Source organism: Sporothrix brasiliensis (genome assembly GCF_000820605.1).
Source record: "Sporothrix brasiliensis 5110 chromosome Unknown Cont22, whole genome shotgun sequence".
Classification (NCBI taxonomy): Eukaryota; Fungi; Ascomycota; class Sordariomycetes; order Ophiostomatales; family Ophiostomataceae; genus Sporothrix; species Sporothrix brasiliensis.
In genome coordinates, this window is record NW_024467141.1 from 681133 (window position 1) to 697487 (window position 16355).

At 58.7% G+C, this 16355-nt stretch overlaps 6 protein-coding genes across 6 annotated transcripts; 4 read left to right on the plus strand and 2 right to left on the minus strand.

Moving 5' to 3' along the window:
* Positions 1 to 963: 963 nt before the first annotated feature.
* On the plus strand, positions 964 to 1852 carry SPBR_08617 (uncharacterized protein; the record flags this gene model as incomplete). Its single annotated transcript, XM_040766855.1, has 2 exons — positions 964 to 976; positions 1047 to 1852. 2 exons carry the CDS (start codon positions 964 to 966, stop codon positions 1850 to 1852), a joined length of 819 nt encoding a protein of 272 aa, XP_040614469.1.
* Positions 1853 to 4078: 2226 nt separating this feature from the next.
* Positions 4079 to 5272, plus strand: SPBR_08519 (uncharacterized protein; the record flags this gene model as incomplete). Its single annotated transcript, XM_040766757.1, has 1 exon — positions 4079 to 5272. The coding sequence occupies one exon, from the start codon at positions 4079 to 4081 to the stop codon at positions 5270 to 5272; it is 1194 nt and encodes a 397-aa protein (XP_040614470.1).
* A 103-nt stretch (positions 5273 to 5375) lies between these two features.
* Positions 5376 to 6434, minus strand: SPBR_08896 (short-chain dehydrogenase/reductase family protein; the record flags this gene model as incomplete). The annotated part of the gene is made up of 1 exon (XM_040767022.1): positions 5376 to 6434. The coding sequence occupies one exon, from the start codon at positions 6432 to 6434 to the stop codon at positions 5376 to 5378; it is 1059 nt and encodes a 352-aa protein (XP_040614471.1).
* Positions 6435 to 7946: 1512 nt separating this feature from the next.
* Positions 7947 to 8604, plus strand: SPBR_08905 (uncharacterized protein; the record flags this gene model as incomplete). The annotated part of the gene is made up of 2 exons (XM_040767031.1): positions 7947 to 8236; positions 8343 to 8604. The coding sequence occupies 2 exons, from the start codon at positions 7947 to 7949 to the stop codon at positions 8602 to 8604; spliced, it is 552 nt and encodes a 183-aa protein (XP_040614472.1).
* A 160-nt stretch (positions 8605 to 8764) lies between these two features.
* On the minus strand, positions 8765 to 10906 carry SPBR_08888 (A/G-specific adenine glycosylase; the record flags this gene model as incomplete). The annotated part of the gene is made up of 1 exon (XM_040767014.1): positions 8765 to 10906. The coding sequence occupies one exon, from the start codon at positions 10904 to 10906 to the stop codon at positions 8765 to 8767; it is 2142 nt and encodes a 713-aa protein (XP_040614473.1).
* Positions 10907 to 11396: 490 nt separating this feature from the next.
* SPBR_08597 (uncharacterized protein) lies at positions 11397 to 12347 on the plus strand (the record flags this gene model as incomplete). The annotated part of the gene is made up of 2 exons (XM_040766835.1): positions 11397 to 11878; positions 11945 to 12347. 2 exons carry the CDS (start codon positions 11397 to 11399, stop codon positions 12345 to 12347), a joined length of 885 nt encoding a protein of 294 aa, XP_040614474.1.
* Between the last annotated feature and the right edge of the window lie 4008 nt (positions 12348 to 16355).

Here is a 16355-nt window from a genome sequence, read left to right on the forward strand (position 1 = left end):
TATGGCCATTAGATTGGGTAATGTATTTCAGAGTTCCTTAATTGTATGTGGTATTGCGTGTGTTGTAGAACATCGCCATGTTTTTCACAAAAGTGCCCCCGAATTCCATGGTTTTCATCTCCCAAAAATAGTCCCACAATTACCCCTATTTCCTGCACGTGATAAGGCACCTGACCAGTACATCCTTAGGTGAGGCATATTTCGTCAAACCTCTTGTTCTGGCGGTTGAAAGACGCGGGATGTCTTGTGTAAGGGACGGGGTGCGGTGCAAAACTACCAGATATATCTCCAGTCGTGTGTTCTTATAATGCAATAAAAATGAACCATCTCACAACATATCCAATGTACTGACGTTTAATATTAGGTCACAAACCTTGGAGACCGCGGCGAGGTCGACAATTCGGCGTTAACCCAGAGGGGGCATTCCAGACACATAAGATACACAGTTGACGTGGAGAACGAGATGATTGCCTGCTCGCGGGATTCGGTCGCCCCACTGGGAGGCTTTGGACGCTGCTGAGTTGAATTCTGTGTACTTCTGTATGGCCACTTGACTGGACAACGGATGCAAAGTTGCTCATGGTGTGGAATTGCCTGTGTCCCAGAACACCGCCATTATTTGTACAGAATGCCCGCCGAACTGTTCGAAATTAAGCAGATAGCTAAGAATAACAACATTACCTAATGATCGAGAATATCACCACCTTTTACAGCTGATGAAATACCTCTCCATGTTGCTAATGAAAGAGGTCGTAAATAGCGTGCAGCTGTAGCTTCTAGGGGAGCCGTCATTAGCGCTACTGGCGGCTCCAGCTGACGTCATCGACGGACAAAAGCACCGACCCAAAGGCATGTGATTGCAAAGCTGCAAAGCTGTAAAGACAAAAACATTCCGACTCTGTTTCTTTCCATATCGTCAACTCAAGAATCAAATCGAAACAATTGCAGAAGCAACAGCACAACATGGAGCACCCAGGTATGCTGTCCAGCACCCCTTGCATCGCCGGACCTTGGACCATCCACTAACAAACGCGCTCATTGCACAGCGCAAGAAATCCGCGACGTCATCCAGACGCTGTGCACGCAGCCGCCGGCCGAACAGCAGGCCGCCATCCGCCGGTACTACCTCCCCGACGCCGAGTTTGTGCACCCGCTGTGCCGCGTGCCCGGCTTTGGCTCGGGCTCCGGCAAGGAGAGCGTCCGCCAGCACGCGCCGGACCGCCTCGTCGACTTGGTGGAGCGGCACGGCGGCGCGCAGGCGGCCGACCGCGTCAACTCCCGGCGGCTGATTGCGGCCATCTTCCGGTGGTACAAGATCCTGAGCCCGCAGATTGTGCTGGGCATCGAGTCGGTGGCGTGGGACGCGGCGCAGCACCGGCTGTACGTGGCGATGCACCAGCGGTTTGCGCTGTGGTTTGTGCCGCTGTACGCGGCGCATGTGCGGCTGGTCGTGGAGCTGCACCTCGCCGCGGTCGTGGACGGCCAGGGGCACGACGGCAACAGCTATGCGGCGGTGGCGGCGCAGCACGCCCAGGCCGCACAGCAAGGACAGCAAGCACAAGGACAGCAAGGACACGAACCCAACACAGCGCGCAACCGGCAGGTCAACGGCGTCCCCGGCACGGACGCGGCGCACCAGCCGCCGCGGACACGGTACTACATTGCGCGGCACGAGGACCACTACCAGGTCAACGAGGTGTTCAAGTTCTTTACGCTCAGCGCGGGCGCGTGGCTGTGGGCGCTGGTGCAGCTGTTTGCGACAGTCCTGTGCCTCGGCGGCGCCACCGTCTGGGACGCGACGATTGGAGTGGTCCTGGGGACAAAGCGAACAGTGGAGGGTGGTAAGAAGTAGGGCCAATTTGCGAGGCGGTTAGGCGGTTTGAGAGAGAGACATTCGTGTTTGATGGCATTGCTTGATGGTATTGCGCCGTAGAAACAAATTGCAAAGGTTCGAATTAGCTTGCCATGTGTCGGCACCCTCTCGTTTTGTATTGCAGAGGCTCATGCCCAGCTTGGTCAAGGGAAGGTTCACCATCTGCCACCCCAAGAAGGAACATGCACAAATCCCATCCCATCTTAATTGATGAAGCAGCCACCTCGACGCGAGGCCCGAGCCTTATTGCCCCTCAAGATCCAGTGACCAACGACGACACGCCCTGGGACGTACGGTCCTGGCGTCGAAAGGGGCAAAGGGGCAAAGGGGCAAAGGGGCAAGGAAGGGTCTATCGAGAGCTGAGTGCCAGTCAACGTGGGGAACTTGTGTGGCTGCTGCGTCCAGTGGGAGCGTCAAAGCGCATACACACCTTTTCGCTCGCAAAGGACGACCAACGCAAAGGACGACTCTGCCAAACCCCGCCTCGTCTCGCAGACTCGTCCCTCCAGGGCCGGTATATTGGCATACCTGGTTCGTTATGAAAACGCTTTTCCGGTACGAAGTACAACATACACGGTCCACAGAAACGGGAAACAGACGCGGTCAGAGACCTGCCGTGCATTGGATGTGTATCAAGCCGATGCACCCCGCAGCTTTATTTCTGTGTTTGTGTTTCTGTGCTGCATTTTCTGCACTGCATTTCTTTTGGTTTGCTCCGTCGGTGCTTCTCCAGTGTTTCGATCTAGTCGGCGATCATAGCAGGCCAGATATGATTCGTGTTTGGTGTGTCCTGGGGCGGGGAAACAGAGCGTCGACCGGATTTGTTCCTGTTCAGGTTGGTCAGTCTTTCAGAGTCTATACGTTGACGTGAACAGCATTTTTTTTCTCAACACGGTCAAATATTGTAAAGCAATGGCCGTGCGCAGGACCAACCACGCGCCCGCACAACGCAGAACAGGGGCCATTTCGCTCGCCCGCACGTGCATGCATGGCTCGCGGGTCGTCGAGTGTACGTTGCGTTTGTGTTGTAGCATCTCTCAAGGTATTGTAAAGTTTGCATCTTGCTGCTGGTCCTCTTTTCGTCTCCTTTTCGTCCTCTTTTGGCTTGTGTGTGCCGACCTGCAGACGACCGTAAGAAGGATGAGAAAAAAAAGGTCCAACGGCGAGAAGACAGAAAAGGAAGACGGAAACAGAAAAGACAACAGAAAAGGCAACAGAAAAGGTCCGTGTTGCCGCAGATCTAGCTGGGATCTTTGGCCTTTTTGTTCCTCTTCTGTCGAGTCCCGACCGTGCAACATGCAGAAAGCAACGCTAATGCGGAGAGGAGAAGGCAAAGAGGAGAGAGAAAGAAACCAGCCACACATTTACAATACCGCCAAAACTAGACCGTAAACATTTTCACAAGGATGGCCGTCCCGGAGAATTGTTTACTTTAATAAGCGTATTTGGTACAGGAGGAGGAGGTCGATGCACCGCTGCCACCAAGAATACGGGGGAACCAAGACTGCGCCAGCACGCCGTCCACACCTTTCGCCCTCGCGCACGGAGGATCACGACATGCTCCCAAACAACAGTCAACAGTGGTTCGTCACGCGCTCTCGGGCGCTGTACGAGTGCGTTGTTGTCGTTGGGTGCACATTTTCGTACATATTTCATACACTGCTGTACACTTTCAACTCCTCTCCTGACCTTATCCGCTTGGCGGTTGGACCCTGCCCTGCGCCGTGGCTGGCTGACGGACGACTGAAGCAAAAGCGCAAAAGACACGACAATGCACAAAGTGTGGCACACAACCAGGCGTGGACGGGCGGCGTCGGCCAATATTGGGATGGATCTTGGGCCACGGCCAGCCTGGGCCTCTCTTCCCCACACTTTGTCGATATGTCCTGTCCCTGCATGCCATGCGACCAGAAAGCGAAATCCACAGAATGCTCTGGTCTCGTTCTGTCGATAAATACAATCGACGAGATCGCTTCTCACCATCCCAGAACCCATGCACCGTGTCTCTCATGCCTCGTTTCCTTGGCTGTTTCTCCCTTTTTCTGTGGAGTACCATTTATATCTGACGAAGACCGTCCATAGGCCTCTTCTGTTCTCTCTTTTCCTGTCTCGTTTCTCTCTTCTATCGTTTGTCTTCCCTCGTCTCGTCCAGGTCTCCGGCCCTCTCATTTGCCTCTTCACCCCTTCATCACATCGCCTCTCAGCATGTCGTCCAACGCAACAGACGGCGGCGTCCCTCCCCCGGCAGCGTACGCCAACCTGCCGCACGACGACAAGCGGCGGTCGACGCTGCTCTCCATCTGGTGCCTGGCGGCGCTGTCGCTCGCGTTCCTGGTCGCCCGCCTGCTCTGCAAGCTCTGCACGCGGCGGCGGCTCTGGTGGGACGACCACGTCATGGTGCTCGCGTGGGCGGCGCTGGCGGCGTCGGTCGCGCTGTCGACGTGGTCCATTGCGCTGGGCGAGGGCCAGCACGTCTGGGACGTCGACCCGGCGCACTTTGGCCGGCTGGGCCTGCTCGGCAACCTGACGGGCACCTTTTCGATCCTGGCCGCCGTCTGGAGCAAGACGTCGTTTGCGCTGACGCTGCTGCGGCTGCTGTCGGGGCATCCGCGGCTGCGCGCGCTGCTGTGGCTGGCGATGGGCAGCATGAACGTGGCCATGGGCCTCAACGCGCTGTTTCTGTGGGTGCGCTGCGCGCCCGTCGCCAAGACGTGGAACCCGGCCGTGCCCGGCACCTGCTGGGCGCCGCAGGTCTACCCCATCTACGGCGTCTTTGCCGCCGGCTACTCGGCCGTCATGGACTTTGTGCTGGCGCTGCTGCCGTGGAAGATTGTGTGGCAGCTGCAGATGCGCCGCCCCGAGAAGCTCGGCGTCGCCGTCGCCATGAGCCTCGGCGTCGTCGCCGGCGCCACCGCCATCGTCAAGACCTCGCAGATCCCCACCCTGTCGTCGCCCGACTTTACCTACGTCATGCTGCCGCTCGTCGTCTGGGGCGCCGCCGAGTCCGCCGTCACCATCATGGCCGCCTCGATCCCCGTGCTGCGCGTGCTGCTGCGCGACGCGCACCAGCTGACGCTGCGCCACTACATCGTGTCGGCCGGCACGGGCGGCGGGACGGATGTGCGGACGGCCGACGGTGCCGGTGCTGGCGGCGGAGAGGAGATGCAGAGCGTGGTGCGCAGGGAGCAGCCGACGAAGCACCGCCGCGATGTGGAGCACGGCATCGACGACGACGACGACGAGCGCGCGTTGCGGTCTGTGGGCAGTCAGCAGACCGTGCGGACAGCACGTGAGACAACGTCAAAGGAGGGCGACATGTGTAGCATCCGTGTTGCGCTGTGCGACGACGGGTCCAGCCAGGAGGGCCAGCTGCGGAGGGACGATGCGTTCTACAAATAATGTAATCTGATGGACACACAATAATAAAACTAATAAAACCAACTAATCAACGACACCTGCCGTACCCAGGTATCAAAATCAAAGTAAATCAACCTCTGCACCCTCACTTCTGCAGCGACGCCAGAATGTCTTCGACGCCGGCAAACTTGAACTCGGCCAGCGTCTCCTGCCACAGCACCTCCATGTTCTCCTTGCCCTTGGCCGTGTATGCAAAGTCGGCAAACGGCCGCACTTGCCAGTCCATGATGAAGCAGCCGTGCGTCTCCTGGCCCTTGACCACGGCCGCGTCCACGTACGTCGACCCGCCGGCCTTGAGGCTGCGGCCCGTCACGGCCTTGACCAGCCAGAGGGCCAGCGCCACGGCCTTGCCGCGCTGCGCGGTGTCGCGGTTCAGCAGCGTGCCGCGGACGAGGCCCGGGTCGACGAGGTTGAAGACGACGTCGTCGGTGCGGACCAGCGGAAACAGCTTGATGAACAGCAGCTGGCCCAGCAGCTTGGACGACCAGTAGCGCTCGACGCCGTTCCAGGGCTGGCGGGCCGTGTCGTCAAAGGACGCCAGCAGCGGGCGGGTCGCGTCCCACGGGTGCTGGGAGCCCAGGGCCACGCCCGAGTTGACAATCGTCAGGCGCGCGGGGGTGCCGGTGCCACTCGTGCGGGCCTTGGCCGTGAGCGTCGGCAGCAGCAGGATGGCCAGCAAAAACGTCGACAGGTAGTTGACCTGGACGACGCGCTCGTGGCCCGTCTCGGCCGACCGCTGGAACGCGTCGCTGACGATGCCGGCGTTGAGGAGGACCACGTCGACCCGCGGCAGCTCGGCCGCCACGCGCGCGGCAAACGCCTGCACCGACGTGTACGACTCCATCTCGAGATGCCACACGTCGATGCGCGCCCGCGGGAACGACGTGCGCAGCGCCGCGGCGGCGGCCTCGCCTCGGTCGACGGAGCGGACGGCCACCACGAGCCGCGACAGCCCCACGTCGAGCAGCTGGCGCGACGCTTCGAGGCCGAGACCCGCCGACGCGCCCGTGACAATGGCCGTCTGGCCGTGCAGGTTGGTCGACTTGGGCGGCCACTTGGCGTAGTGCATGAACTGCGAGTCGAGGAAGAGCCGGCCGAAGCCAATGCTGCGCGGCGGCAGCTCGAGAGAGACGGAGGATGTCATGATGGAGGTGGTTTCGAGATGTGCAGATGGAGAAAAGGAAGTCGGTCAAGGCAGAGAGGAGTGTAGTCGATGGAGTGTTTGCACGATCAACATCACGATGATCCAAACGAAGTGGACGACCATGACGCTTATATACAACTACGAGTCCAACTACTAACAGCACCATGCATCGTCACAAAACGCACAGGAGTGAATATGGCCGCAAGTTGACAGGCTGCAGGGTCTGATCATCACGCTGTCGACTGCATTGCACATCTCAATCCAATGTCCCATCACCAGCTGTCACGCAATATACAGCATCTCTTCAGATCGGAAATGGGTCTTGCCGACGGAGCACCATCCTCGGGCGAGATGCGAAAATTCCGTGGAAAATAGCATCGGATTGTTGGTAGTTTCCGTCGACGCGTTTCAGTGGCAGCTTGGCTCGGCCAGGCATCGACCTATGGGGACAACGTGCCTAACATCGCCATGACCGGCAAGGACATGAGTTGACAGGGCGAGCATGTACGACAAACCCGAGGTCCCAAACAACAATTACAGTAATGCATGGGAGCAATTGCGTGTAAGTCAAGACTTCCACAGCCAGCCAATCACAACGTTCGACACCAAAATGCACCGGCAGTAAGTCCGCAACGCGAAGCAGACTCCGTCGGCCTTTCTCGCAAGTCGATCTTCTCAGCCTCTCTCGTTGGCCCGGGGCATCGAAGAGCGGATTTACCGTCCATAAATCCGGTCACAAAAGGCGAGGCGAAACGCCGTAGACCGTACACAGTCATGTCTGCAGCCCTGCAGGACGATGATATGTCAAAGAGGAACAGGTAGGAGTTAACAAAAAAGAGGGCGAGGCTTTCAAGTAGGCCACGATCTTGTAGTGAAGAAGGATGTGGAAAAGTAAAAATGAACAAAAAGGAAAAACAACAGAGATAAAGAAGACAACTGGGCAGCGTCGCACCAAAGCAAGGTCTCGTCGACCTTGACGTCTGCGAGGCCGGCATAAAAGAAAGAACAACCAGGAACACCGTCTGCAACTGAAGGGGTGTGTGATTTATTGGTTTATGCAACAGCCGTCAAGAAAGACTGCGATATTGATGTCTCGTCGAAAGAGGCGAAGGGCGCTTTCTTCGGCCGAAATGGAAGACAGAGAGAGAAGACAACAGAGTCAAACCCAACGCTGTGCAACAACTCAATCTAATTGCCGAGGGTGGCTTCGCTCAAATCACTCTTCAATGCCACTCGACTCACTTTAGTTTGTGTCGCTTCTGCGTCTTTGTGCCTGTCTGCTCCAGTTTGTATCCCCGTCAACTTAGACTCACATCAGCCGTCACGCGTCGGCGAAATCTGAAAGCAGTATACGCGTCAAGCAATGGAACAACCAGGGGACCTCAGAGAGAAAGCCAAAGAAACATAAAGCCAGACCATGGCCTTGTGAATGAGAACACCCAGACAGGCTTCAGTCAAACAGACCACGCAAGCAACCAGCCTTTCACATCACACCTGCCACATCTCAGCAGCATGCATCCCATCACAGCCGTTCTTCCGCTCCTCCTTGGCGTGGCCGCCGCCATTGCCGAACCGCCCTACGGCCTTCGCATTGGCGTCGACCGCCCAGCACCCCCCGACCCGGCCTTTCCCTTCACCGATCTCTGTCCCGAATGGCGGCTCGAGTATCTTGTTGCGGGCGGCGAGCTGTCCCTGTGGACACGCTGTGCCGGGCCGTCGCCGCAGTCGTCCGTGGTGTCGCTGCTGGCGCTGGACAGCTCCCTCGTCGCGTCGACGCAGGGCATCCAGCCGGCGCATCCGTCGTACGTGTCCCAGTCCCATGCGTGGTGCCTCCGCGTCACCGTGCCTCCCCAAGTCCTAAAGTACTCCTAACGTGTGACGGCCGCCGCTGACTGGCGCCTCGTGTAGAAACGCCGCCCCCGTCAGCTTCTCCTCGACCTGCCGCGACTGCGTGCTGCCCAACACCGGCGACTCCCTCATGGCCTGCAACTGCACGGCCAGCCAGGGCACGACGCTGTGGACGGTCGATCTGGCCGAGTGGATCACGGCCGAGCAAGGGGTGCCGTGCTTTACCGACGGCGTGGTGTGCGGCACGGTGCAGTCGTCGACGGGGCCGGCACCGTCGCCGTCGTCCTCGACCGCCAACAAGCCAAAGTGTACCAAAGAGTGAGCGTGATGGGCGGCAAGGGAAGTAGGGGGATGAACACGGTAAACCAGAATGAAGGCAGATAGAGCCAAAGAGGAAACGGTGGTCGTATGAGTCCACTGTCTTCAAATATGTTAAAATGGCCGAAAAAAAAGTTCATATTCAAAATAAATCCCACGGAACATCACTCAACCGCCTCCCTCACAAGAGCCCAGCACTTGCGCATGCCCGTGCCCATCGAGTACTTCTTCTCCGCCTCTGCCGCCGTTGCCCAGCAGCACGACGCGGGTGTCGGCAGATTGGACCGGTTGATACTGCCACGGTCCTCTGGCGCCACGTCAAAAAGGTACACGTGCATTGTCTGCCGCAGGTGCGAGAACAGCCACGGGACGGTGCCCAGCTCTGTGGCTTGGGTGATGCGTAGCGGTGCTGTCGCGGCTGCGCAAGTTCCTCCCCTTGACGTGCCATTCTTGGCCTTGGATCGACCATCCTCTTCGCCGTCCGTCAACCACCGCGTCACAAACGCCTCGGCCGCCTTCCGGCGTGCCGCTTTCCCGTCGAGCGCCGCCGGCAGATCGTGGCTCGGCAGCTGCCAGAGACTTGCCAACAGGCCCTTGGCTGGCCGCTGGTGCAAGAGGTACAAGCCGTGGCCCTTGTTCTGCAGCGTCTTCAGTCGGACAGCACACACCAGCGTCTCCACCTCGCGGACGGGCTTCTTGGGTCGCCGCAGCGGAAAGGTCCGCGCGTGGCTGACAACCGTGGCCAGCGCCTCTCTGCTGAGCTTCTTGACGCCAGCTGCGGCATCCTCCACGTCAAAAAATGGCGATGTCGTCACCTTGTCGTCCGGCTTCGTGTCCTTGTTCTTGTCGGCCCGGGCGAGAGCAGCAGCCTCCTCCTCGTCGAGTTCGGGGAACTGCTCGCAGAGGTCACACACATCGTCGTCGCCAGGGCCATTGCCATTCTCGGTCGTTACGAGAGGCGGCGGGACCGTCCCCGTGGTGTTTCTCGCGTGCAGCACCAGCCCTTCAGCGTACGCCCGGCACGTCGAACGGATGGGGCACGCCGCACAGTCCGGCTTTGGCGCGCACACCGTGCTGCCCAGCTCCATCAGGGCCTGGCCCCAGCGGCCGGGGCGGTCGCTCACGGCAGGCTGTAGCTGTAGCTGTTCTTCGTCGTCTGTTGCGCCCGCCGCATCACCACCCTCTGTCGGTCCATCCCGCGCCACCGCCTGCACCAGCGCCTCCGCCGCCGCCCACAGCAGGTCCACCAGCGCCTTGTCCGCCTTGCTGTCCGCAAACACCCCCAGCTGCCGGCTCAGCACGCGCATCACGTTGCCGTCCACCATGGGCGCCGCCCGCCCATACACAATGGCCGACACCGCGCCCGCCGTGTACCGCCCGACGCCCGGAATGCGCGACGCGAGCGTGGCGACGTCGGGCGGCAGCAGCCCGCGCAGCACGGGATCCGCCGCCACCAGCCGGGCCGCCTCGTGCACGCGCGAGGCGCGGCTGTAGTACCCGAGGCCGCTCCACGCCTGCAAGACGTCGTCGGCCGAGGCCGCGGCCAGCGCCGCCATGGTCGGCCACCGCGCCATCCAGCGCGTCCAGTAGCCAATGACGACGGCAATGCGCGTCTGCTGGGCCATGATCTCGCTGATCCAGACCTCGTACGCGCGGCGGGCCAGCGCCGTGCGGGCCTGCGCATCGTCGCCGCCGAGGCCCGCCGTCGGATCCACCCACGGCCGCCGCCACGGCATGCCGCGCGCCGCGCTGACGCGGTCGTACCAGGCGAGCAGTGCATCGCGTGCCCGGCGGCCGTCGGCGCCGTCCAGGAGCAGGGGCCGGTGGTAGTCGACGGTGTGGCGGCGCTCGGGAGGGCAACAGGCGGGCGGCACCACGCCGTTGCCCGTGGCAGGACGGCCAGCTCGAGAGAATAGGCGCTGCTCGAGAGGGAACGTGTCGTTGGTGTTTGTTGCTCGCCTTGCTTTTTTGGCCTTCTTGACAACAGGCGTGCCCACCGTCAACCTCTTCGAGACCGGGATGCGGTTCTTTCTTTGCATGGCTTCCGCTTCACTGTCATTGTCATCGTCATCGACGTCTTCGTTGTCTTCGTCTTCGTTTTCGTTTTCGTCCTCGACATCCTCGTACTCGGGCGACGCCGAGTCCCGTTTTCGCTTGGCAGCAGGTCGGCGCGGTAGTGTTGCTATGGCCTTTGCCGTCCTCTTCTCGCCGCCACTGTGAATATAATCCGCCGCCTCGTCGTGATCCGCCTGCACCGCAATCCTCTTGGCAGCCGCTGCCGCACTCGCCCGTTGACTCCGGGACATGGTCGTCGTGCGTTCTCAAATTTGGCCCATTCGGAGCTGAGGAATGCCACAATGAACTTCTTTGAAATTGCAATGGCCGTACTGTCTGAGGGAGCGTTCTTGTTGAGCGTCGTGCTAGAGACGCGTCGTTTGTGTTTGGTAGAAACGCCAAGTCACGTGAGGCGGTTTCGACACATTGAGTATCCTAAGAAGACGTCTCAGCGACAAATGTCAGTAAATGGACATATAAGAAAAATAAATTAAAGACCCTTTTTCTAGAAGCATTCTGTTCATCCCAGTTCTTGTATGTTGTCACTCTCAATACGTTGAGTTGAAGTCTTTGCACTCTACAGCGCCCAGCTCCTCATAGCTGCTTTAGCTGCTCAGCTAAGGCCCCACTGCCCCATCGCATCGCCAAAAGCTAAAGCTCACGTTTCGAACCTCGTCTTTGACACCAGACTGCTACGACACACCACACCCCCGAAACCGTTGAATCCCACCGCCAGCCGCCATGCACGAGCTCTTCCTCACGGCCGTCGTGCCCGACGCCGACATTGAGCGCGCCAAGGCCCTGCTCCAGGGCCTGTCGGGCATGACCGCCCGCGGCACCGTCCACCGCATCCTCTACTTTGCAGGACCGCCGCAGCCCCGCGGGCTCGCCGTCAAGCGCGCCATCCCGCAGCCCATCCAGCCGGCCCAGGGCCGCCTGTGGACCGAGCTGCACCAGCAGATGGTGCGGCAGTCGTTTGTCCTGCAGGCGCGCTACCCCGTCAACCGCGACGAGCTCGGCGCCGCGCCGGGCCCGGCCACGTCGCCCGGGGCGGCCGCCATCCTGTCGGGCGCCGCGCAGGGCACGCTGCGCTGGACCGACATCCCCGACCCGACGGGCGGCAGCAGCACCACGGGCATCACGCGGCTGGTGACGCAGCGCAAGAAAGTCGAGCTGCCGGAGACGCGCAACCTGCCGGCCATTCTCACCGACAACGGCTACCGGTACGTTCTTTTTTTGGTCCTCGCTTCGCTCGCTGCTCGCTTTTTGGTTCTCGTCTAACTCGTCAGCTTCAAATCCGAACTCATCGAAGAGTCCTTCATCTTCTACAGCAACGGCAACGAGTACGTCCTCGCCCGCTACCACCGCCTGCCCAGCGCCGCACCGGCCGCACCGGGCACCCCCCCAACGCCCCTGGCGGCCCTCCCGTCTTGGGACCAGATCACAAACAGCGCCGGCGTGGACCCGTCGCGCCAGTGGCTCTTCTTTGTCCGCCGGCACGTCGTGGACGACACGTCGCCCGACAAGATGAAGAAGGCCGTCGAGGCGCTCGAGGCCGCGCGCGCCCAGCTCACGGGCATCTTTGCGTTTGTGCCGGTGGACCGGCGGGCACACGACACGCGCATTGAGCGGCCGGCCGGCGGCGGGAATGTGGGACTGCCGGCGGCGCAGGCGCAGAAACTCCGGACGTGAGAGGCGACGAGGGCAGCGTACGTACAGGGTAGGCAATGGGGATGGCGTTATTGGATGTTTTGGACGCCCTCTTTTGGCTCTTTTGGTCTCACTAGGCGTCGCTTTGGCGTTTTGCTTTCGCCTTTACGCTCGTCCATCTACAGGACCACGGCATTGCAGAATTACAGCATGCGCATCGCACTCTCGACCTTCGTCCTTTTGAGTCTTGGTCGTGATCTTTGTTGATCTCAGTCTACGGCACAGCAACGATCGTCGGGAGCGAAGCCGAAGCCGAAGCCGAAATCGAAGTCGACGTCGAAAAGTCGACAAGTCTTCGAGAAGAGACGTGGCTTATGCGAAACAGCATGTTTCGTCACTCCCCTGCTCTACTTGTCTCTTGCCTCTTGACCAGTACTCTGTTTCCCCGCCCACACTCGACATGCCTGTTTGCATAAACCATCGTGCAGCCGTGATCTCCGCACAGTCCCTCTTTCGTCTCAAAACGGCGACTTCGCCTCGCCGTGGCCGTTGTGCGAACGGATGTTCTTGGGAGGCCGTTGGATGGCCATTCTAGAATGGCAGCCCTCCCTTTTGCCTGGAAGAGGGGTTTGGTCTGTCAGTGCGGCGGGCGATGCAGCAGAAGGGGACCTCGCTCCAACGACAATTGTCCATGCGCGCAGGCATGGCATAATCCGGACTGGCACAGCGGCACACTGAAGCGTGTCTACCACATGGAAACACGAAACGTGGAGCGTGGAATCTGGCTGCACACGACAGCTCAGAGACGCAAAGGACACAGACATGCAGATGCAGATAGACGTGCAGAGGCGCATATGTGCTGCGACCGCGGAGACAGTCTTAATCTACCATTATTTCGTCCCGACAATGTGTGTCGTTTGCAGTCGTCGATTTCCCTCGTCTTGGTGACGCAGATAAAAAAAAAAAATGTGCCGTGTCCAAACAACTCGGCATTGGGCTGATCAACCTGCCTGTTCATCGTCTTCCAGTCTCTGTCTCCGCTCCGTCGGCAGCACAAGCGACCACAGCAAGCAAACATTCACATGCCCGAGCAAACCGCTCGTCGCGGGTAGCATTAGAGGAATAAAGGAAACTGTTAGATTAGACTTTGTTCGTACTGTCACAAGATCGTCTCCATAATCACCAATATCATACCATCACATTGGCAAAACAGTGTCTGGACATCAACCTATCATTTCGGAACCGCAATGGATTCACACTCCCCCACGTCGTGCTGTTCATCACCTCGCTTCCTCAATGCCTCGCCTCGTTTTGCCTCTTCTTTTTCCCAATATTCCTTTCGCTTCGCCAAATTCAACCGGGAATGCGGCCGGACACGACTCTGGGCCCATCGACCATGGCTGAAAAGAGCGTCGATAGACACCTCTCGACCTCACCCGACCTCACGAAAGACGCAAAGTGTCGGAAAGGCCTCAACACCGTCCCAAAGCAGCAACGTCTGTGTCCCATGCCGAGCGACATGTCAACGATCGTCACTCGTTGTGGAGAACTCTCAAAGTGTCAACGTCGGCAATCTCGTCCTCTTGCATTATCGACTCTCTTTGCCTCTTTTCGTTGCAGCCCCTGGCTCGGTGGTCTGTGTCCCTACTTTTTTTTTTTAAAAAAAAAAAAAAAAAAAAAAAAAAAAAAATTTAGTTCCTCTTTTCGGGGCGTTTGATTGCTGGTACCTTGCTTTTTACCGCTTTGGGCGGTCTGCAGCGCGGATGTCGCCCCGGTACGAATATTGATGTTCATCAAGTGCCGTCGTCTCGATGTCTTACGCAATGTGTTCCTCTGGCGCCATGTCGTAGTTCAGTGTCCATGCTTTAGCCTCTTCTTTGTTACTTCGTCGACCTCGCTTAGTATTACAGCCAACCGCATCGGGCCTTTTTTCAGTTGCTCTTGCTCGCATCAAGCCCTCGTTCGCCGCGGAAAACAACAGCACGGATAAGATACCATTCGAGTTCAGGCCCAGGCCCACGGCGCTAGGCGGGGACCCTCCCGGCGGATCTAGTGCTGGTCTGGGCACGTTAGCGGGCTAGGGGGTGCCGACGCATATCACAGCACGAGTACGAATTAACGAAATAGCATAAGGGCTCACGACCGACAAACAGCTTCCCGTGGAAGAATGGCCAAGGAGAGTGGACTTTGTATCGAAAGCCCAAAGAACCACTCAAAGAGGTTGGAATTCCCAAACTCAAACCAGGTACCGAGCATCGACTCTCCAAAGCGGTTCCACAGACTCTGAAGTCTCAAGATGGCTCGAGCAAAGCGGCCTCTGTTGGCTTGAGTCCATATGAGGTGTCCAGAGTTACATCGCTGCGTCTTGTCATCTCCAAAGCATTAGCAAAACGCAAGTCGGTCAACAGCCAATATCAAAATAAAACTTAAATCAAAGCCAAAATCCCACTCAAGTCAGCCGCAGATCACAATGACGACAAAAGAGGGGAGCGTTGCACTCGATGCATACTCTGATCTTTTGTATGTCAATAATCAATCATGAGGGAGCATCGCGTACGACGTCCTCTGCTCGCCTAGGTCTTAATTGACCTCGTATGGCGTAATACGAGGTCAAATCGAGGGAACGGCGCGGCAGATGACGACGCGAGCACGAAGCAGGCGGGTGCGCAAGGACCGGCCGATGTGGATGGCCGCCGGTAGCAAAGAGAGCGGCATCGCGACGTGTCGACTGAGGAACGCCTCCTCTCATGTGTTTGCTCTACCGCCGCCCCCAAGCTCTTAGGGCTGTCCTGGTCGCCCTCGGTTAGGAGCGATCGCCACAAAAACAGACCTGCGTCCGTTCATCCACGGTCGCCCTGAGCATGCCAGATCCCAGAATGCAGGCCGATGCGTCCCTTTGGGTACCCTTCGGATTCTGGTGAGAGGAGCAGTTCGCCGCGATTCGTAGTTTGCTTTCCGCTGGCCATAGCGTCCGATGCACAGCCAGTTGCCCGCACGGTCCGTGGCGCCCGTTGCCCGGATTGCAGCGTGCCCCGTCCACTATCAACACCCACGCCCCGTCTCACCTCTTCGTCTTTTGATCCACTGGCTAGTCGAGGCAAACCCGAGCCAGCCGCGAGCTTTACAGGCCTCGACTGGCATGTGCCTGTCCCTATTCCTACACAGTCGTTGTTTGGCTTGGTCTACAACTTGGCCGATGCTCTCAAATCCTTCCTCAGCCTGCATCCTCGCGTATGTTTTCTGACGTCCTGTCTCATTGTCTGACTGTGTTTTTTTTTAGTCTTCCCATGTCGGCTTTTGGCTTACAGACAGCGTTATCCGTCAGACAGTCTTCTCTTTTTTGACAGTGCCGGCTGCCGGTTGGACAGACGCAAGGCAACTCAGCCCTCGCTTTCCTTCACTGCCGGAGCTTATGCCGGGCTACTGTAGCCCCCCCCCCCCCAAGCCTGTCTCTTTGGCGTCTGCCCATGCTGCCCCTTCCCCCTACGACTGCCCCTGTCTAGTCGCTTTAGTGTCCTTGTCTAGTGTCCCAGCAGCGCAAATAGACTCCCAACGAGGACAAGACGAAAAGTGAGATGGGCTCGTCGGTTGCTTTCTTTCTCAATCTGCCCCGTCTGACTCCTCTGCTTTCAACGTCCGTGTCCTGCATTAGGGGATCTGCTTTTATGCTTTTCTCTTCGTAATACCTTCGTAATTTGAGTCGGCAAACATCTGACAGACTGTCTCCGTGCATCCAAGTGCCGCTGTCCTCGCAAGCATGTGCGCGCCTGCAGTAGTCAACTCTTCACCCACCGCAATGAGCGTGGTTGCTCTGTCGTTTGAAAGATGCCGAGTGTTGGCCATGACCGTTGACGGCTGGCCGTTCACCGTTGACCGTTGGAAGCGTTACTTGTTCCGTCCAACGCCTGCAAATACTTGGTAAAGGTTTGGCTGCCAAACATAAACATGAAAGACAACACGCGGCAGTGTCCTCTGAGCCTCTCTCTCCACTTTCCAAGCCCACTGTCCATCAGCACCGACCCGACGCCATGTCTTCGTCGCTGTCGGCCC